This window comes from Epargyreus clarus, unplaced genomic scaffold (genome assembly GCF_041222505.1).
Source record: "Epargyreus clarus isolate Ecla_fem2 unplaced genomic scaffold, WU_Ecla_fem_2.2 ptg000011l, whole genome shotgun sequence".
Lineage (NCBI taxonomy): Eukaryota > Metazoa > Arthropoda > Insecta > Lepidoptera > Hesperiidae > Epargyreus > Epargyreus clarus.
The window spans coordinates 3,056,876-3,080,160 of record NW_027332219.1 but is presented as its reverse complement, the minus strand read 5'-3'; the positions used below and the strand labels follow the sequence as shown (position 1 = coordinate 3,080,160).

At 36.3% G+C, this 23,285-nt stretch overlaps 1 protein-coding gene across 5 annotated transcripts in view; it reads left to right on the top strand.

Moving 5' to 3' along the window:
* The window catches only part of LOC140745854 (uncharacterized), a 500,815-nt gene that overhangs the window by 445,491 nt on the left and 32,039 nt on the right, over nt 1-23,285 (top strand). For all 5 annotated transcript variants that reach the window (XM_073077786.1, XM_073077787.1, XM_073077784.1 and 2 more), the window contains 5 exons: nt 7,597-7,710; nt 10,384-10,469; nt 13,177-13,290; nt 19,972-20,093; nt 20,614-20,671. In XM_073077786.1, the coding sequence (XP_072933887.1) occupies nt 7,597-7,710; nt 10,384-10,469; nt 13,177-13,290; nt 19,972-20,093; nt 20,614-20,671 (494 nt within the window). The remainder of the gene's footprint in view (nt 1-7,596; nt 7,711-10,383; nt 10,470-13,176; nt 13,291-19,971; nt 20,094-20,613; nt 20,672-23,285) is intronic.

Genomic DNA, 23,285 nt, shown 5'->3' with positions numbered 1-23,285 from the left:
ACCCTTTTAGTAAGTTTTTTAAAGCATAAAACTTGTTCAAGTTTTAATGACCCGCGTGGCGGAGCGGGCACCATACCGGTTCATCGCGTGGAGGGTCCCGGGTTCGATCCCCGGCCAGACATATATCTAAATGATTAAGTTAGATTTCTGTTCTGGGTCTGGGTGTTTGTGTGTTCGTCTATGTATATATCCATGGCTTCGACGACACAGGGAATCTTAATATAAGGTTGTGAGAGTAGAAAACACTTTACACATTAAAACGGCAGATATTCCTGCCATACTACAAATATATTGTTTACAGCTGGTATAGTATCTCTTGTTAGTATAATATCATTACTATAATTATTTATGTATTTTTTATAATAAAAGAGTAACAGACGAGTATGCAGTCGATCTAATGGTAAGTGGCTACTGCCGCCCATGCACATCTATACTCAACCCCAGATAAGATTAGATTCCCACCTGAGGTCGGCCACAGATACGTTGAGGACTGAGCTGGAATGCCTCGGAAAAGTAAGTCTCCCTTAACACACCCTTCAAACAGAATACAGCAGCGCTTAACACAGCTATTATAAGGCAGAAATAGGCGTGGCGGTGGTGCCGCCGGAGTCGAACCACAAAGGGTTCTACCAACTTCAAATATGTGTTGTTTACATCATCATTATATTACTATAGTTATTTGTAATATATCTCCTACATAAGATAATGTTCCCGACATAACCCCTGACATGATAAATATGACACATTTAACCCGTCAACGCGTAGGATCAATATTAGCACTGGAGGGTTACGCTCTAAAAATATTAGATGGGATGTTGTATGACAGCTGAGGCGTATTAGCCGTGTCATTTAATCTATGTGGTTAGTATCCGGCTCGAAGGATCAAATATATTTTTATGATAACAATATGTTCATATTTTCAAATTCTTCTTTTGCAGAACTCTCAGATGAAAGTTATTTACAATATTTTTCTGCTTACTAAAGCAAACTTTGACTTACTTTACATAAACATTCGATCGGCTTCACACTGACGAAATCTCGGATCGAATTACGTTTGACATAGAACTGCTCCTACAAGACTACTACAAGAGTTATTACCAATTGGTCATAACTCTTGGACGATTTGCCTCTTTATGTCACGTTTATTGTTACTATATCTATACTTATATTTAATTCGGTTAGACACGTATTTTGCGAAATCAGATTGCAGAACCATATACCTAAGGGAAATCAGATATATCGATAAAATATATACCAAAATAGACCATATCACTACCAAAAGCACAGAATCTAAGTTCATCAACATTTTCAAACAAGATGAATATCCAATATCCATCTATATTCATCTTCTATGAGCTACGAAATCCGTTTCCACGATAAATTGAAGTTATATAGACCGCTATAGATTGTGGGTTTAGGAGTCTAAAGTTTTCGTATTCTGTACAATTAAGCTAATTGTTCATTTCAGAACTGCAATTGATTTAATTACTTAATTAACCAAAAAATTAATAATCCGACAAAAAATCTCACAAATATGATTAAATACCCAGCGCAACCACTCTAACTCAAATTCGAAATTTAAATTTTTACCTGGGAATCGAACCTGCAACCGTCTACCAAATAGTATGTTGACTGTTATCCCCGCTGGCTGTCAATTGTATACTTAGTAATATTTTTCTATTGTTCATCTTTGAGATCATTACTCAATACTCAATACTTTATTGCAATCATGATTTTACAATTGTTCTATAAAAATCATTCATCATTCATCAATTTATCCATAAATCATCAATATGGATAAAGGACTTAATGACAAAGGAGGTTTAGCCGAAAAGAGGTTCAAAGGAGGCACCACCGCGATATCTATGTCTGCCTTATGATCGTAGTAAGCGCTGTCTTTTGAAGGGTGTGGTAAAGGAGACATACCTACATATCCGAGGCTTTCTTACTTAGCGCTCAGCGGTAGCTACGTATCTGTTCACAACCTCAAGTAGGAATCTAATCTTATCGAAGGTTGTTTGCGGATGTGTATGGGCGGCAGTAGCCACTTACCATAAGAAAGAAAGAAAGAAACCGTTTATTTTACATGCTATACAAGTTACAACATACAACAGACTTACATACAAAACAAAATAATAACAATGGAAGGGATACAATAAAAAGTAAATAAGAAAACACGTGACGTAAATGATACAGTATAGCAGCAAAAATGGTCGCACTCAGTCTCTGCCGATGCTTGTGAGAAATAACAGACTCCGACGACTGGTTTTTAGTGCGGCCCTGTACGTCGTGCAACTGCAGATGGATGCTGCATGCTCGTTTGCTATTTCAGTGCTATAAAAAATAGGTATCAATTACTTAACCATCTTTATGAAACTCCCACCACTAAGAGTCCTAATAAAGATTTTCAGGAATACGTGAAGTCTACCAATTCGCATTTAACCAGCGCGGTGGACCATGGCCTTAATCTCATCTCTCTTATTCTGAAAGAAGAACCATGCCCAGCAGTGACAAAAAATTGCCCACGACTGTAAACGGTACCAACCGCTTATCAACATACGATCCATTCCACAAACGGCTAGAGAAAAATCCTACCAACATCAGCAATTCTTCCCCTAATATTTATTCGATGGAGCCGTCCCGAATAATCCCGGAACTGTCAGTCTGTCATCCCCGAATCCCTATCAAAAACACCGCTTTATTCAAGCCGGCAGCTGAACTACGTACTGTTAGTTTGGGCACGTTTCCATTATACAACGTCAAATGTATAATAACGTAAGCCTTGGATATTCTGAAGGTGTACAATGTATAATGTGTTTTTACCTGACTGAGGGTAATATTGAAGAGCGTGTGTATATCTCATTTTCTACACTAATATTATAAAGAGGAAAACTTTGTTTGTTTGTTTGATTGTAATGAATAGGCTCAAAAAATACTGGACCGATTTTAAAAATTCTTTCACCATTCGAAAGCTACATTATCTACGAGTAACATAGGCTATATTTTATATATTTGGTATAGTTTTTGAGGCGATACAAAGTTTGCCGGGTCAGCTAGTTTAATAATATAAGAGTAGCAGACGAGTATGCGATCCAGTTGATGATAAGTGGCTACTGCCAAATCTGAAATCCAACCCGGATAAAATGAGATTCCTACCTGAGGTCGCCCATTAATGCGTCGCTACCCCTGATGACTAAGCTGGGATGCGTCTGATAAGCATACCCTTACCACACTCTTCAAACCAGAACATAACAGCGTTTAACACTGCAGTAATTAGGAAGAAATCATAATCATCAGTCAATCACTGTCCCTGCTGGGCACGGATCTCCTCTCAGATTGAAAAGGATTAGACCGTAGTCCACTGCGCTGGCCAACTGCGAATTGGTAGACTTTACATACTTTAGACATTTTTTAAAGATCGTTCGTGTAGATTTCCGCCCGACGTTTTCCTTCACCAATAAAACAATTGATAATCAATTTTATAATAAGCTCAAAATTCAAATATTAAAAAAAAAATGGGATCTCTTGATTGAGAGACGTTATGACGGAACAAACGTATGATAATGGAAACGCGCAAGATAATCCTATCGGAGTGCGATGAATAATCGTGCCATAGAGGTTAACTGTCAAAAGTAACTAGCTTGTTAGATAAAATGAAACTAACTGTACATTGGAAGTTCCCACGATACGTTCAATTAATTGATTATGTTGACAAGTGCCTGTAGCATTTGATTACGTGTAGATTAAACGAGTTTCTACAAGGTTTTTGCTCTCGAAATTGATTTTGGATTTGTATTTTTTTTGTCATATAGGAGTAGTAGACGAGCATGCAGTTAACCTGATGGTAAGTGGCTACTGCCGCCCATGGACATCTGTAATCAACCCCAGATAGGATTCGAAAATCCTACCTGATGTTGGTCACAGATGCGCCGCTACTCTTGAGGACTAAGCTGGAACGCTTCGGATAAGTATGTGTCCCTTACCACACCCTTCAAACCAGAACAAAGCAGCGTTTAACACTGCTAAATAGATGAGGCTCCTGATGTCTCAGGAGTTAAACCACAAAACGTTCCACCATTTAGTTATACACTTAAAATCGCCATTACGACACCATTCAAATCAGAACACAGCAGCTCTATAAATTATATAAAACAAAAACATTTCTCCATCTAGTAGAAATAGACCGGGTATGGGGAGAAGTGTTTTGTACGACTTATTACCAATTAGTAATAAAATTTATTACTAATTGGTAATAAAATAAAATTTATTATATATATTTATAAAATAAAATTTATTACTAATTGTGGTAAAGGTGGTAGAACCCTTTGTGGTTCGACTCCGCCGCCACACCTATTTCTACCTAATAACAGCACTGTTAGGCGCTGCTGTGTTCCGGTTTGAAGGGTGTGGTAAGGGAGACAGACTTTTCCGAGGCGTTCCAGCTTAGTCCTCAGGGGTAGCGGCGCATCTGTGGCCGACCTCAGGTAGGAATATCTAATCCTATCTGGGGTTTATTACAATGTCCATGGGCGGCAGTAGCCACATCAGGTGGACTGCATGCTCGTCTGCTATTCTTATATTATAAAAAAAAAAAAAAAAAAATTGGTAATAAAATAAAATTTATTATATATATTTATAAAATAAAATTTATTACTAATTGGTAATAAGTGTTCTAAAATGTATAACAAACGTCAATTAATACAAGATGGTGTCAGTACGAAACGGATTAAAGTGTTTGTATGTAATTGAAAATATGGACTCCATAGCCCTATATATTTCTTACATACATACATCTCTTTCACATAACTTAAGATCCTTGTTACAAAATCAAAGAGAAAGTTACATCTTGATCCTGTTATTAAAAAATATGAAACTTCTTAATGGTTGAATACTTTCATTAACAAAATGACACTCAAATATCGACCTTATCCCTACTATAGTCCCGTTATTCCCGATTGTCCCCATATGATCCCGTTCGCTTGGTTTTAGGGTTGTCAATATCTTTGGAAAATATTTTTGGACAATTTTGGAATTTTTTTTTACACGACTGCGGCGAATAATGTTTTTCGAACGTTATGTATGTTTGTCTGTCTCATTCTTTAGCCCGCCCTGCAATACAAACGGCTTGACGCATTTTAAAATGTGGGGTATTACTGTATCAGATATCTTTAGATTCATCTAAATTGTGGAAGTGACATAGGCTATAGTTTTAAACTGCTGGGTTTTTTATTTCATAGTATGTAGTTGGAGGATATTTCATGCTTAATTTTAGTACTTTTCGAAATAAGGTAACAATGAGTACACTACAAAAATCTAGTACTGCATGAGACAATTAAAAACAGGCAGTTTTTAAAAATGGGCCAAACAACAAAACTAAGGGCGAATTCATATTAATAATTTTAAAAGCCAATGACGCCTAAGATTTGAACCCCGGAGCCCTCGAATGAGAGGCGGCGTTTCAACCACTAGGCTATCACTGCTTCTGTTTGTTCTGTCACTTGTTGACAACCCTACACCCTATCCCGTTTCTAATTGTTCTCATGTGTGATCGTTTTGACTCCCAAATCTCATAATCACGAGCGACTTAGAGTTGTGATTAAGAAATTAAAACCGCCTCCTAACTGACAGCCGCTGTACCGATAGACGTACAGATTGTTTAGATTATAGTAATACATTTTTGTAAGGCACACCGCATACATATGTTTAATGCTCTTTATCAATACGCAAATGCTTTCGCGGCGTGCATTACATTTTTTCTTTTTTTTATTTTACCAAAAATTTAAAATGTATAGAACTTCTTCGATAATTCACGCATTTTGCATGAAATGAAAAATAGCTAGAAATAACAATTTACAAGTTTTTTGTTTTTAATGTTACCTTTTTAATGTCATTACAACCAGCCAGATGCAAATAATACAGACAAAGAGATATTATTAGACTTTTATACTTATTGCAAGTAAAAAGACTTTTCCCATTATCTATTGTCAACCAAGGATCGGAATTTGACATTTTAAAGGATAGAAGAAAAACATAGGATAGGTATATTGAATTAACGGGCATAAGGCATAAAATAGACGGAATAATTATAATGTAGAGAAATGTACAAAACAAATAAAAACATTACTTGTGTTACGTTATTATTATTGAATTTAATTTATTCATTTTAATTATTTAACTTACAAATATTTTAATAAATTTATTTTTACGATTTTACGTTTTTTTTTTCATTATTTTAAGTTCATCAATACGATTCTCTCAGTTGTTGCATATTACTTTAAAATAAATTATAAAAACTAATTTAATTTTAAATTATATTTCAATCGACGACAGCTCAGTGTACGTCTCGCGTTACCTACAAACCGTCGGTACATTTGATACCTTACACGGGACTAAATAAATCATCCCATCTTAACAACTTTCATCTCTATGTTCAACATAATATGATCCATATAACATCTTCGTGAAATAACTGTTTATTCTAGATCAATCACGTGTTTATCGAAGTTTCGTTACGGTTATAAATTGAATGCTTTATTAGTTATGGCACTTACATGTTATTATTTTATTAAAGCTAAGACTCCGTAGCAGGGCCGGATTTAGAGGTATAGAGGCCTTGGGGCAACAAAGGAGTGGAGGCCCCCTGGCCCCAAAATATTTTCCGAATAAAATGAACAATTTTTTCAGTTGAGTTTTTCAATAAATATTTTATTGTGAAACGCAGGTAGATTCTTCTAGTATTCATGTTTGTACAAAGTACTGAAGATAAAGGTAAAACAGCGAAAAAAAATATAAAAGGAAAAGATATTTTTTTTACTAGTGTTTACTAGTCGGAATTAAAAAAAAATCCGACGTCTCTGTTGCAGGGGCCCCTCTTTGTGGAGGCCTCGGGGCTACCGCCCCGGTTGCCCTCCCTTAAATCCGGCCCTGCGCCGTAGATTACGTTGATTTCACTAGTAATCCAGTTCTTTTGTTTTTAGGGTTCCGTATCCAAAGGGTAAATCGGAACACTACTACTAAGCCTTTGCTGCCTGTCCGTGTGTCTGTCTGACCATCTATCTCTCAGTATAAATGGACAATAACTTTTTAATTATAAATAAATAATATAATTTAAAAAAATCAAAAACCCGACTGCATTAAAAAGATCGAAGTAGAATTTTCAACAGTAAAATCGTCCTTTTATTATTTTTATCCAGAAAGCCAATTTTAAAAAAAAATCTATGTTTTCCCTTAGGGGTGAATTTCATTATATTGCAAATCACAAAAATAACATGGACTGTCAATCTATTTATTACTGGTAGTGCCCGCGGCTTCGTCCACGTTTAAAAAAAAACATAACATACATATAACTGAAAATTTGTACCTTCATTGGAATGACAGTGGCGCCGTCTATCGAAAATTGACCGTACCAACTCAGAAACCTTCGTGGGCTCATGGACAACAACTTTGCTAAATATCAACATGATCAAATGCATCGTTTACGATTCTATAAAGGACATACAGAAAAACATTAATTTATATATATATAGATTTTCAAGTTTTACGAACATTAAAGCGAATTTTTTTTTTGAATATAAAATTGTAAATGTTTGTCTACAGGTTGGACACGAGGGAAGGGGTGACGTCACACTGGTCGGACCCAGCCACTCTGGGTGCTAGAGCCACGTTCCGGAGTAACACTAAACCAGCTGTTTTAGTGCTGACTAAATTAAGGTAATGTTCATAACTTACTATATTCGTAACGCTAACAGAATTCTGTGTTGTGGGAGGTTTTGCGGGTCCAAATATATATACTTATAGAAATCTATACTATAAAAAGACATACTTATTGACAACATCGTCGCAGAGCCTACACTATTTTAAATAGAAGGGTGAAATTTGAACAATAATTTACTTTTATGTCATTGGCATCCGCTACGGAATGTTTTTTTTAACCGACTTCAAAAAGGAGGTGGTTATCAATTCGACCGGTATCTTTTTTTTTTCTATGTATGTACACGAATTACTCCGCCGTTAGTGGACCGATTTTAATAATTCTTTTTTTTGATATTTCACATCTATGTAAGGGGGTTAACTGACTTTTTTTATTATTTTATTTATTAAACAAACAAAGAAACAAACGCTTTTTACACTCACAGTTCCACACTATGATTCCCTGTGTCATGGGTGCCATGGACACACACATAGACGAATACACAAACACCCAGACCCAGAAACAGAAATCTAAATTCATCATTTAGATATCTGTCTGACCGGGGATCGAACCCGGGACCCTTTGCGCATCAGGCCGGTATGGTAATCGCTCTGCCACGCGGGTCGTCACGTTTTTGCACGCTCATGACTAAATTTGTAACATTTCAATCGACTAATTATAATTTTCAAATTTACAAAACGCATTCAAATGGTTGATATGATAACCGCTATGCATATCTGACGAAAGCTTTACGCTCCAAATCGCTATTGTTTTATTCCAATTATGCTAAAACAATCACGCCATTCCATTGAACAAACTCAACAACTGGTCAACATAACATAACATACCTCAACAATTCAACATAACTCAACACAATGAACGACAATGACGAGATATTTCACTGCGTATGCACAAAATATTTGGATGTTAATTGGTTAGATACGTCATGTTTGGGGCACAGAGTTATGTATTATTTAGAAGTGGTCCTAGTTTAGTGCGTATAATTTTAAGTGTCAAAAAATACAATCGACATGTATGTCACTTCAAAGTAAGAAATAATTTTAATACATTATGGTTTAGTACATATTTATGAAGTTGGTGCTTATATATTTCTTTTAATTACGACGTAAACAGCATGCCCAATATGAGCGCTGACTTTAGAACTCTATCATCTTAAATAAAATGAAGGCGGTAGAACCCTTTGTGGTTCGACTCCGGCGGCACCACCGCCACACCTATTTCAACCTAATAACAGCAGTGTTAAGCGCTGCTGTGTTCCGGTTTGAAGGGTGTGGTAAGGGAGACAGACTTTTCCGAGGCGTTCCAGCTTAGTCCTCAGGGGTAGCGGCGCATCTGTGGCCGACCTCAGGTAGGAATATCTAATCCTATCTGGGGTTGATTACAGATGTCCATGGGCGGCAGTAGCCACTTACCATCAGGTGGACTGCATGCTCGTCTGCTACTCTTATATTATAAAAAAAAAAAAAAAAAAACCTCTCTTTTTGGGAAGTCAATTAATTAGAGAGTGTCAAATAGTTTTTTTAAGAGTAGTGCATCTAATACTTTGGAGGCAAAAATGCGTTTTGAACCTTGTACTTAATGTCAACTTTCTTTGAGTTTGAGAAAAAAATAGTTTCATTACTTAACCCGACTGTCAAACGGACAAGAATTAAAATAAATGAAAGATTAAAAATGACTTAGATATGTTACTTACTTAATCACAGACATATATTAGAGATAGATTTAAATTTTAATAGTATAAATAAAGTAAAGAAGAATTTCACTTTTGTCTATATATTACATAGAATAGAACACTGAGTTTAATTAAAATTTAGAACAGCTAACGCCCAATAAAAACAAATAAGGTTAATTAATTATTGTCCGCCAAATTTAGTTTCTTAATTTTAGACCTAAATTTTCAAATTTCGAAATGTTATAGGCAAAAATTGGTTAAGATTAATTTCGGCATAAACCGCATGCCAACGACAATGACTTGTCTATGCTATTCATCACTCTATGGTACGTACACATGCATGTACGTACGTCGGCCTTCTCTAAAGGTGGATATCGAGTTTCGATGAGAATTAGGACGTTATATGATATCTATTTGTATTAGTTCTCTCAACTTTGAACGATCTTAATCATATATTTAATTTGAGACTTGTGACTTGATTGTTCAGTGGTTCACGGTTTGGTCCGGGTTCGAGTCCCTTAAGATTTTCGATGTAACCTGTCATGTATTATAATTTATCACATTTTTGCTTTCTATCTTGAGCCCATTTATAAAGTTAAGCAGCATCGTGCGTGGTCGACAACCCTTACCTTCACATGGTACCCGGTGCCGTGGGAGCGACACAGGGTTATGTGGGAATCTTACCGCACTAAAACCTCCCCGGTGGCCGTCCTCGGCGCTGCGTAGAGGGCTCCGGGATTCGAAAGGAACGCAACCGGAGTCCTTTTAGCGCGTTGCGTGCGTCGGGCTTCGCCCAGGTGAGCTTGACGCTCGCCACACGGTCTGGTGTGCACGACGGTATGCGACCACACATACCACCGTCCTTCCCGGGGCTGCTGGCCGGAGGGACGAGCTCGCACTCATGCCACCCGAAACCCCGAAAGCTCCCTTTCCATAGGTATTTTGACATCCAATTTATGTGTTTAGTGAACGGAATTTATTATTTTTTGTTTTGTTACAGGCCCGAAGATAGTGGTCAGTATCGATGCAGAGTGGACTTCATAAAATCCCCCACAAAGAACACAAGACTCAATTTAACAGTCCTCAGTAAGTATAGTTTTATTTCTTTTATTAAATACTTGCAACGAAGGTGGTAGAACCATTCGTGGATTGACTCCAGCGGCACCACCGCCGCCCCTATTTCTGTCTAATAACAGCAGTGTTAAGCGCTATGGGAGACCTATTTGAGATGTTTCAACTTAGTCATCAGGGGATGGAACGCACTGTAGCCGACTTAAACTAGGACTCTAATCTATTCTGTGGTTCACATGGATATCAATAATCGATCTTAGATAAGACTAATTTCCTACATGACATAAGCACAGATGATTTGCCACCGCTAAAGGCTGTTGGAATGCCTCGGAAAAGTATCCCTTACCACACCCTTCAAACCAGAACACAGCAGCATTTAATACTGCCGTTATTAGGCAGAAATAGATTTAGCGATGGTGCCTTTCAAGTCGAATTTGCCCAATGCTGGGCAAGGATTCCTACTACTAAAGAAAACCTGAAGCGTTCCCCTCTAACACACATTGATCTAACCTAAGCCTTCATAATTACATCTAAAGTTGTTACAGTACTTCAAAAAATAGACCAAAAAATATATTTTTGTTATCTTTTGGCTTCCCATAAAACCCTTGGCATGACGCCAGCCGCTTGCAACCGGCACCCTTGATTAACGAACAGACTGTTACAGGTTTTGTACAAATTGTATTTAAGTTTGGAAAAAAAAATGTACTAAAAATTGTATTGAAAAATATTTTTTGCTCTATTCATCGTGTTTTTCTAAAGAATTTGAGTGCGTGCGGATACCTACTATTTTAGTTTAAAATAGGAATGGTTTAAAAATATTTTTATGAATAACGTCACAAAAGGGTTAACCCTTAGGTAACCCTTTTGTTAACTAAGAGTTAACCCTTATATAGGGAAAACTGTGAAGTTGTGTTTTATGTCAAATTTTTAGGGATGTGAAAATATAGCCGATTTTAGCCGTCCCGTATTGGTGATATATTCCATATTATGTACCATTAGCAGACGAGCATGCAGACCATCTGATGGTAAGTGGCTACCTTCACCCAATGATGTCTGTAGCCCCAGGAAGATTAGATTTCTACCTGAGTTCGGCCAGAGATTCGCCGCTACCCCAAAGGACTAACCTCAGAAAAGTATGTCTGCCTTACCATGCCCTTCCAACCAGAACACAGCAGCGCTTAACACTGCTGTTACCTATTAGGCAGAAATAGATGTGGCGGTGGTGCCGCCTGGGTCGAAACACAGAAGGTTCTACCAACTTGAGTTCTACGGGTTTGACGACCCGCGTGGCGGAGCGGTCAACATGCCGGTCTGATGGGCAGAGGGTTCATTTTCCGGCCAGCCAGATTTCTAAATGATGAATTTAGAGTTCTGTTTGTGGGTCTGAGGTATTTGTGTATTAGTGTGGGGCTGTGAGTGTAGAAAGCGTTTAACTTCAAAAATCTTCTTTCGTTCTTCGTTCTTTAGTTGGTAGAACATTGGATAGATCGATTATTAATCACGGGCGTTAATGGATTCTACCTACAAACTGCAAGCAACAAAATAGCTTAAAGCAAACTCGGAACTCGTAGCAAAGCGTCTACCAAACTTGTATTATTACGAAAGTTCAAGGAAAAGTAGCGAGCAAATAATATAATTGTTTCTTTCATTAACGCTCGGCTTGATTTATTACAGCAATTAGCCTGTATCTATTTCGTGTTGGCTTCTGTTTATTTTTCCTAATTAATGTTTCGGGCAATTAATATTTCATCAGTTATTGCACGTGGATTCATAAATCATTGGGTAAACGGTAAAGTTAGTTGTGGTAATGTTAATTCGTATACTTTTAGAAGGTAGGCACTGTATTGCTTTGGTACGCAAGTTTGCGCTTTGATCCCTGTTTAAGCTGATATCTAAATGATCCGAGATTTGTATCTTATACTGTGTCACAGTCACGCACTCATTTTGAATTTATTTTGAGCATCTATTTTCATCTACCGTCCAACTGTTAGTCTATTAAAATATAATTTTACCGATGTCGTACGGGCGATATGATAACGTCCTCGGTGAAAAAATGAAGTTGTAAGGGTTATTTTCGCGGCGTTCCAACATAGTCCTCAGGGCTAGCAATACATCGGTGACCGACCTCAAGTAGGACTCGTATCGTATGTGGGGTTGATTACAGATGTCCGTGGGCGGCAGTAGCCACTTTCCATCATCATGCTCATTTGCTAATTGTAGGAGGGATACTATATAGCAAGGAAGTTCTGGAGCCCCCAATGCCCAGTAGAGGGATAAAAAGTTGAAGCTATCTCCGACGGAATTTTTATGTCAAAACAACATTTTTTATATTTCTTCATCAACCCATCACTGGCCCATTGCTGGGCACTCCTCTCAGAATGAGAAGGATTAGGCCATAGTCCACCGCGCTGGCCAAGTGCGTATTGGTAGACTTCACATACTTTTGAGTTTTTTTTTATAAATCTCTCAGGTATGCAGGTTTCCTCACGATGTTTTCCTTCACCGTTTAGCAAGTGATAATTAATTTCTAATACGCACATAACTTTGAAAAGTCAGAGGTGCGTGCCTGGGATTTGAACCTCGGGCCCCTCGATCGAGAGGCCGGGTTTCTTAACCACTAGGCTATCACTGCCACTTTTTATATTTACTATTTCCAAAATGAAACCTTTGTCAAAACTGTCCTAAGGTTAGGTAAGGCCCTAATTGAACTTTTTGTCCCCAGTACCACCAGAGAGGCTGATCGTGCTGAACCAGGAAGGGAATGAGGTCCAGGGCGGGGTCCTGGGACCTTATGATGAGGGGACGGAGGTCAACCTCACGTGTATAGCTGTTGGAGGTATGTAAAACATTTTTTTTTTATTGTAGTAGCGAATGAGGGTAGTAGAATTAGTGAGAACGTCACAAGCCATAAGAAACAATATATGACAAACAAAAAATACCTAAGGATCTATATTTAACGCGAATCGAATTCCGCGTCCACAAACACGTCAAATAAAAACAAATTGTCACGAATTCAAACGTGTGGTTAGAGTGTTTGATATGATTTTTGTAGATTGTAATACAACTTTTGATTGCCAAAATCAATCAATCAATAGAGGGTTGTTGATTGTGGAAAATGCCGAGTGGATTTGGCAATATAATATTTAATTTTCATTTTAATATATTTCATTGTAGAACTTGTACCGACCGCGGAGTGTAATGTTTTTCGAACGTATGTATGCGTGCATGTTTCTTACTTTGTCATGCCTTACAGCCTAAACGGCTTGACGGATTTTAACATATGAGGTGTCGTTGGATTCGTCTAAATCGTGGGAGTGACATAGTATTTCTAAGTTAGTTATTTTAAGCAGTCTGGTTTTTCTTTTTACAATAATCCTCAGAACTTTTTTTCTTTAATTATTTAGTTTATTTAGTTTATCGTTTTTGTAATATTTTTTATTTCTTTTTCCTCATTAAAGTTAGTAAGCATTAATATCACTAAAACAAGTTGAGAATAACTTGTGTTAAACGAACCGCTATGGGTTCTTACGTCATTATCCTTAAAGAATTTGTTTACCCAACCCTCCGTGGGTCATTTCTGACCCCTGTCAAACGTCTATATGTCAACCCTACACTGCTTAGAAATAGACAAGGCCTTACAAGCCATGATTTTGGGTCATTGGGTCAGATTAATTTTGAATAAGGGGTCAACATCATATATCTTAAATCTATATCTTAAACATCGACCTCGAACTTTAGAAGAAGCCTTGTTGTTCAATTGCGGGGGTGGTGGTACTACCTATTCTGCCTAATAACAGCAGTGTTAAGCGCTGCTGTGTTCTGGTTTGAAGGGTATGGTGTGTTGACATCATTATCCGAGAGGGCTAACTTAGTCCTCAGGGGTACCGGCACGACTGTGGCCGACCTCAGGTAGGAATATCTAATCCTATCTGGGGTTGATTACAGATGTCCATGGGCGGCAATAGCCACTTACCATCAACCAGTTACTGATTGTAAGTGGCTACCGTTAATAAGTAAGTGGACTGCAAGTTTGTTTGCTATTTCATATTTAGATATAAAAAAGTAACCTTAAATATTTATTCTAAAAGTAAATCTTAATTACTAAATCATAAACTAAATAGTGATAGCCTAGTAGCATGAAGGCTCTAGCCGCATCAGACCACAGACCGCTTTCTTGTGGAAAGGACTACTTAATAAAACATCAAAATTGCTTCTGTAAATAAACTTTTTCTTTAAGCTGATAAGTGTTTCCGGCCTCGAAAGTTTAACCCTACAATCCCGTTTACAAGTATAAGGACGCTGATACACGAGCGACAATCCGACAACTGTCGCTAACTCGCTACTAGTCGCACGTCAACAGCGACCGACGAGAGAATACCGTCGTCGGCGACCGCTGACGACTATTAAAAGCTATTAGGTATCGTCGATATTAGAGTAAGTTACCAGTAGTTTCTAATTTGCCACCTTCTGCAACAGTCGTGAACGACTTCCAGCGATGGATGGAATATATTCGATTTTTAAATAAATGTTTTTTTTCGTAATAACCAATTTTTCGCTGTCAAAATACAGACAATATTGATGAATATTGACTTTTCACACGAGCCCACTTTGAATTCAGTTTTAAAATTCGATTATATCTACGTCAAGCTTTTGCCCGCGGCTTCGCTCGCGTTACGAAGTAATATTTTCATCCCCTATTTTATTGCCCTTGGGGGTAGAATTGATCAAAATCCTTTCTTAGCGGATGCCTACGTCATAACATCTACCTGCATGCCAAATTTCAACCCGATCCGTCCAGTGGTTTGGGCTTTGCGTTGATAGATCACTATGTCAGTCAGTCACCTTTGAGTTATATATACTTAGATATATTTAAACAACGATTTATCTTAAAATACGGGAAATCGATTATAAATAAATCGATATTTTCCGCTCATTCTCATATTCTTGCCGGCGATTGTCGCCTGTGTGTCACCGCCCTTAGAATACCGCTAACCCGTCACCGCTGTAGATGTGTCATCAAGTCAGATTTACTTGACAAGGGTAGGGACCCTTTTGTTTTACATTTTTTTTCGTGTACCGTGCATAATATATCCCCAATCTGCGGTTGGGGTACAGAGCTAGTAACTACTAGAAGTGTCATAAAGTAAAATTTGTGTCAATAAAGAGTGTAATCCAAAATTGTGGCTTTTGTTATCTCGCTCATATAATACAAAGAAGTCGGGAAAGGTAAACAGAAATAATGCTTGTATTACAAGTTTTATTTAAACAAGTCATATGAAATCGTTGACGTCGAAATTAAATTTATTTATTTCTGAATTAAAAGGTTATAGAAACATAATCAGAATTTTAAACATAATTACATTCTATTCGCAATTTCTTCAAATCGTCCTTATTTTAACGTTGGGAGCACCTCTATAGACTACTAACTCTAATGATGTCTATTTTATTTTTTTATGTTTGATCAAATAGTAAATTAATTTAATTCGTAATTCAAACTCATTTTAAGCCGAACAATAATAGTTTTAACAAAATATTTGATTTTAAAACATTGGAATTTCTATTAGTTATTAATTCTGCGTTACAATTTCGAATTTCATTATGTTTTAACCGTTAACAGTCAGTTCAAATGAAAAGGGAATACGACCTTTTGGGAGTAATTCAACTTTTCCAGCCCGCATTTATTTGCTTAGAATGATGTATGGCTTTTGTAAAAATAAAAATGTTTTTTGAAATAGGATATGTGCTAATATTTGCGTACGATATTTATGTGGTTGGCGTATGGAATATCAGGCGTTTGATTAAAAGCCTAGATATATCAACATTCATATTATATTCATAAATAAAGTTTTATTTTTCCTAATATTAAATATTAAATAAGCATGCAGTCCACTTGATGGTATGTGGCTACTGCCGCCCATGGACATCTGTAATCAACCCCAGATATGATTAGATTCCTATCCGAGGTCGACCACAGACGCGCCACTAACCCTGATGACTAAGCTGGAATGTCTCCCTTACCACACCCTTTAAACCAGCACACAACAGCACTCAAAGATGTAGTTATGAGGCAGAAACAGATGAGGCGGTGGTGCCGCCGGAGTCGAACCACACAGGGTTCTACCACCTTCGTTTACTTAGTAATTACCAACCATGTCATTATTGGTTTAGGTAGCCATTTAAAACCACGTCACGATAAAAAATAATTGTCAATAACATTAAAATAACTTCAGAATTACATTTTCCGAACATATTTATTGGATCAGCTTTCGTCATAATTCAGAAACACGGGCACCTAACACAGAGACATCAAATTGAGATCAAAATATCTAAAAACCAAATCAATATATAATCTTAACTACAAGCTGAAAAAATTACAAATCATCAAACTTATGAAAAAATATTTGTACGATTAATCCTAAAAACTAGAATAACAAACTAAACTACTAGACCTAGAATGAATTCTTCAAGCGAATAATATGTTCAAATTTTAGACCTTCAGACAAAAACAAGGTCCTATTATCTAAGGCACTAATCCCAAGTACTCAAAGTCTAGTTATGAAGGTCTAATGTTGGAGCTAAATACTGAATCTTTGATTAATTACTTCTCAGGGGATAGGCTACGAAAACATAGCTTCAAAAAGGAATTTGATAAAATAGGGTAATAAGGGAGATATACTTTTTCGAGACGTGCCAGCTTAGTTCTCCGGGAAAGCGCCGCATCTGTGGCCGACCTCAGGTAGAGAATATCTAATCCTATCTGGGGTTGATTACATAAGCGGCAGTAGTCACTTACCATCAGGTGGACAGCATGCTCGTCTGCTACTCGTATATTATAAAAAAAACTAGCTTTCCCTGCGACTCCGCCCGCACCAACCTTATTTATCACGATCATAGATAAGTATAGATATCTCACCGCCTTGTAATTGAAGGAAGCCATTAAATGGCTTAAACGGTTGAAAATTTTTTCAGCCGTTTAATGGCTGTCATGGTGTAATTTACGCGGAACAAGCCCGACATGTGCAGGTAAATGGTGCAAAAATACGAAATCGAAGAAAAAGCGGGAGAAATATCGTTTCATTCGTAAATGATCTAAAAACTACATTTTTTTAATATTTTTCAAACACGAAAATAGATGTAAACAGTGTCAATTTCAATTCTTATAACTGGTTACATTTTCATGTTAGGAGTAAACTCGTTCTTTACTTATCTATGATTACGATAAAAAAGTGTCCTTTATATTCGTTTAAGTAAAACGCTATCTGTGTGCTAAATAAAATCTAAATGATTTATTTATTTAAAAGTATATAGAGCGTAATAACAGCAGAAATAACATGGTCAAAGAGAATGGAAAGAAATGGATGAGGCCTTTGCCTAAAAAACGGGCAAACAGACCACATTGCCGAAGTCGCCTCACCGTGGTCATAAAGTTTAATTTAATCACTGTGTCTAATGTGTCTGAATAAATGCTTATTATTATTATTATATATAATGCTAAAATCTTAATTTTATCTTCTAAATTAAAATATCTTATTACATTCCTTATAAATTATTGAATGTCGAAATTCATATCAGAAATTTTCCTAACACGATTTTCACTAACATATTCGCCTAGAAAATGTTAAATCTTTCTTTTCGCTTCAGTTTTACCTTTAATTAATCATCCTCGTGTACTGTGCTCATATTTCAGCCTAGGCTAAATTGGTAGTTACAAGAAGATTAGGTTATTTCTGACAAATAAGCCTTTGTATTTAGATGTCTGAAATAAGTCATAGGAAAATTCTAAATTGATAAAAAAATATCAAGCACCATGTAAAAAAAAATGTAAAAGTAATTATGGAAGATTTTGTTAAAGTATCCCGATTTCCATTTATAACGAAACAGAGTACAATTATTACTAACTTAAAAATTTACAATTTTTTATCTTTTTTGCAAATATTAATAACGATCATCGGCATTTTAATGCCACGTCGTGCCACATGACGTCAGTTCGATAGTTAACAAAAGATTTTTGCAGTGCTGTGGCTATAAGATATTATTATGCCTATTAACGTAATGACATCATGAGTAAGACAAAATGGCGGCTAGCGACTCCGCGCGAATATAATAATAATAATAAATAATAAAGTGAAATTGACAAGTCTATTTAACAGCATTTTTTGGTTTTAAAACAATAATGGAAGAATCATAAGAAATACCTACTTTGAACAAAAGGCCGTTCCCCCAATGTAAAGCATTTTTTATGAATCCCCTTAGAAATCATATCTCAAAGGATGTTAAAATTGTTTTGTAAATAAATTTAAGAAAATACATACCATTCTACAGCTATATAATACAAGGCATTGTTATGTATCTAAATCATATAAAATCGATACCATAAAGTTGGCTAGTCGCTAGTTATGTAGAAAAAGCTACCAACCAATTAATTAAAAAATATATATTTCCCGGTACGACATGATACGATCCATAGCAATAATTTTAGTTTTGGAAATATTGGTGTAACACGAAATTCTATACGTGTATTTTTTACAATTATTTTTTATTGAAGTTTTATTTCCGCAAAATACCTGAAAAGGCCGAATAAATTCGCTTAATAAAATACATAGCCCAAAAACAAATTTGTCCGTCAATTTCTATGAAAAATCGCCTCCACGTCAAATAAATGGGACCTAACGAATCGTGACCAACCAACTATAAACATACAGATGAACGCACCTGTGGGTTTGCTGGGAAAATGGTTAAAATTCGGGAATTTTAGCTGTGTACCTATATTCTGATTTGAGAGAAACGTAACCTATATTCCTGGCTAGGAATTAATTATATTTGAAGGTAACAGAACCCTTTGTGGTTTTACTCCGGCGGCACCACCGCCACACCTATTTCCACCTAATAACAGCAGTGTTAAACGCTGCTGTGTTCCGGTTTGAATGGTGTGGTAAGGGAGACAGACTTTTCCGAGGCGTTCCAGCTTAGTCCTCAGGGGTAGCGGCGCATCTGTGGCCGACCTCAGGTAGGAATATCTAATCCTATCTGAGGTTGATTACAGATGTCCATGGGCGGTAGGAGCCACTTACCATCAGGTGGACTGCATGCTCGTCTTCTACTCATATATTATAAAAAAAACTCCGGCGGCATTACTGCCACACCTATTTCTACCTACTCGTAATTACAGCAACGGTAAGCGCTGCTGCGTTCTGGTTTGAAGAGTGTTGTAAGGGAGACATACTCTTACGAGGTATTCCAGCTTTGTTCTTTGGGATAGCAGCACATCTGTGGCCGAAAGAAAGTGAAATTAAAAAATTCAATAAAAAAAATTAAATGAAAATTTTTCAATTAAATTTCATTTATTTAAAAAAAAAACAAATAATATTTTTCAAATTAAAACGTTTCAAATTAAAAATTGGATTTTTTGTTTTCAAATTAAAATTTAAAAACTTTCAAACCACAAACCGCGTTTACGATGGACAGCAGTAGCTGAAGGATTTGTTTTTCTTTTAATTAATGTTATTATTTGTTATAGGTCGGCCAACAGCACGTGTTTCCTGGTGGAAGTCTCATGCACTACTGGCGAACTCTGAAGCGAGGGCTACCACCTCCTTCATCTTGCAAAGGTCTGACTACGGCACTGATATAACTTGTCAGGTAAGAATATTTAATAATATGAAACAGGATCCTGAATCACGCTATCAAATTATAAAATTTAAAACCACCTTACATAATTTGGTTTATTCTAAAACACCCGTTGCGGGTAGATTTTCTAAGACTTTTCACAAATAGATTTCGATGTAATTTTTATCGAAAGACAGAACTTTACTGAGAGTACCAAGACATTTTTTTTAAATTTTGCTATAGGACTACTAAACTTAGTTGTACCTATCTACATATATATCTGTAAACTTAACTAAAGCTATTTAATAATAAAAACTACAAAACCATAGTTTTTGTAAGATTTTTGCAGTAATTATTCTGATAAATTCTATTGTTTTAGTCATTGGTAAATTTAAGAAATTTTCATTTTATTCAACACATTTGCCTTAAAGTTTTATGAAGCACTTCCATCAAGTAATCTTTTCCACATTTATAAGGATGTACCTGTAATGTCAGCAGGTATCATATAATATCGTATCATGATACCCGATATTAATATCACATTCTGTCGCAGGCCGTGACGGACCCATCAATAACGCCGCTGTCGGAGACCCTCTCGATTGATGTGAACCGTGAGTTTCATTTTTTGAAAAATTTTTGACTATTTTTTAGATGAGACTTGACGTTGATTTTTACAACGTTTTCCATTAATTAGTGCTATTCGTTTCTTATTTTAGTGAAAATGATATTTTTCGACTATACAGGGTGAATTTTTCAAATAGTCCTACATGGCCAAATCCAAAACTATAAGTAATAAGAAAGGCCTATTTATAAAGTGTGGCTGTGGTGTCGCCGGAGTCATACCACAAAGGGTTCTACCACCTTCACTGCTGGTATAAGACATGTAAATAGGTATGGCGGTGGTACTTCCGAAGTCGAATCATTACATTTTGGTTTCTACATATAATATAACCCGTTAATGCATAGAGCATTAACGGGTTATATGCTATATATAGCTTAAGTATGTATTTTTACCTCCAAAAGTAATAAAAAAGTACTAACAACGTGTAAACGGTTATGAAAAAATATTCAATAAGCAAGCAAGGTACTGCAATAATGACTTTACCCCATATACAGCGTATTCATTATTGCTTTGGAATTAGGGTTGCCACAATATTAGTTAATATCAGGCTGATATGGGTGTGGCGTTGCCTGCTCTAAATGTAGTGTATATTAAAAAAATATTTATGTCTGCTTAAGAGTGTGGATTTCAAAAGAGATTTTGATTTGGATTAAATAATTTATGGACATTTTGAAAATTGAGATTCCTAAAGGTATATACTGGTCTGGAGTTTGATTCCCGGTCAGACCGATTTCTTTACTCTTAATAACAACGTGTTAACGTGTGAAGAAATATTTAATAAGCAAGCAAGGTACTGTAATAACGATTTTACCCTGTATACAGGGTGTTCATTATTGTTATGGAATTAGGGTTCCCACAAAATTAGTATTAATATTCGCTTATTATGTTGTGCCTGACCTAGATAAGACCAAGTGTATATGAAAAAATGTCTATTTAAGAATGTGGTTTTGGAAAGAGATTTGATTTGGCTCAAATAATGTATGCAGTTTTTGAATATGAAGATGTGAAATTGTGACGCACCGGTTACCACACAGGTAAGTCATTGAGTTCCAGGTTCGATTCCCTGTTTGACATTTAAATAAATTTACATTTCTATATTCGTCATTGCAAGTCCATGTTACTCAGGACTCAGCTATGGGATGTGAATATAATAAATATAGTTCAAAAAACTAAAAAACACGCTTTTATGATAAAATCAACTAAAAAGTAGTAAGATAGAGTTACTCACTGACAAACATACAAATGAAGCTAATATAAAGCGTGTAAAAAGTGTAAAAAAAAATACATTTCAGGAGACAAAAAAAAAAGTTTTCTTAACTTAAAAAATATTTTCTTTGTCTTCTTAAAAATTAAACAACCTATTAATCCATAAAAAGATTATGTATTGACGAAATTGGAAACGAATAACATAATACTTAAAAAACTCATTTTTACGCTCCTATGGTTTGAAGCCGTGTGATGTATAATATGATATACCACATAACAGCTAAAATATTAAGACACAATTTGCCTAAATGAATACTTAGCCGGTGATTTTATGATCTCAAAACAAGATTTCGAACAAAAAATCCTAAAGTACGTTCGATACCGACAATTCCATTACGCGGGAAAGAGACAGAGCTATTGGTTAAGTGTTAGAGTGAGAGAGATGGAGGTAAATATGCTGGTCATCCCCAATATTATTTGACGGTAGATACGTCAATCATGGGTAAGGATGAGTGGTAATTTGACGGTGAAAAATATAGGGTTCCATTTAATAAGAATGTAACAGTTTAAGAGTTTATTTATGCCTTACCTTCGTATGTATTTTACATAATAAAAATATTACATGAAGTAAAAATAAGATCAGTGTTAAGCGCTGCACTCTGGTTTAAAGGGTGTGGTATAGTTCACGTAAAACTGCTAGTCCGCTCTGAATATAGAAATGAATCGCTTCGCCATAGCAAATTGTGTGGCTACACCTGCTCGTAACGACTTCAGAGCGGACTGGCAGTTTGGCGCGGACTTATAAGACATAATTACCCTAGGCGTTCCAACTTTGTCCTCAGCAACCTCCCTGTTATTAGGCAGATATACAGGTTAGGTTAGGTATTAGGTTTGATGACAAAAGGATTGTACCACTATCAAGGTGTTTAGTTTATTATCATCAAATTTTGAAGGTGGTAGAACCCTTTGTAGTTCGACTCCGGCTGCCCCACCGCCACACCTATTTCTGCCTCATAACAGCAGTGTTAAGCGCTGCTGTGTTCTGGTTTGAAGTGTGGTAAGAAAGACATACTTAAACGAGACTTTCCAGCCTTGTGATCAGGGGTATCGGCGCATTTGTGGCTGATCTCAGGTGGGAATATCTATCCTATCTGGGGTTGATTACAGATGTCCATGGGCGGCAGTAGCCAAATACCATCAAGTGAACTGCATGCTCGTCTGCTACTCCTTTATTATAAAAAGGCCTTTGTATGAAAAATATTATTCACTCTATATTTTAAATAACACATAAACATAAAATTAATTAATTTGACTTTAGCAGAGAACAATAAAAAGCAAGTCCTTTTATATCTCTAAGTCTTGAATCTTCTCAATTAGTTTTCAGATTGGCGTCTTTA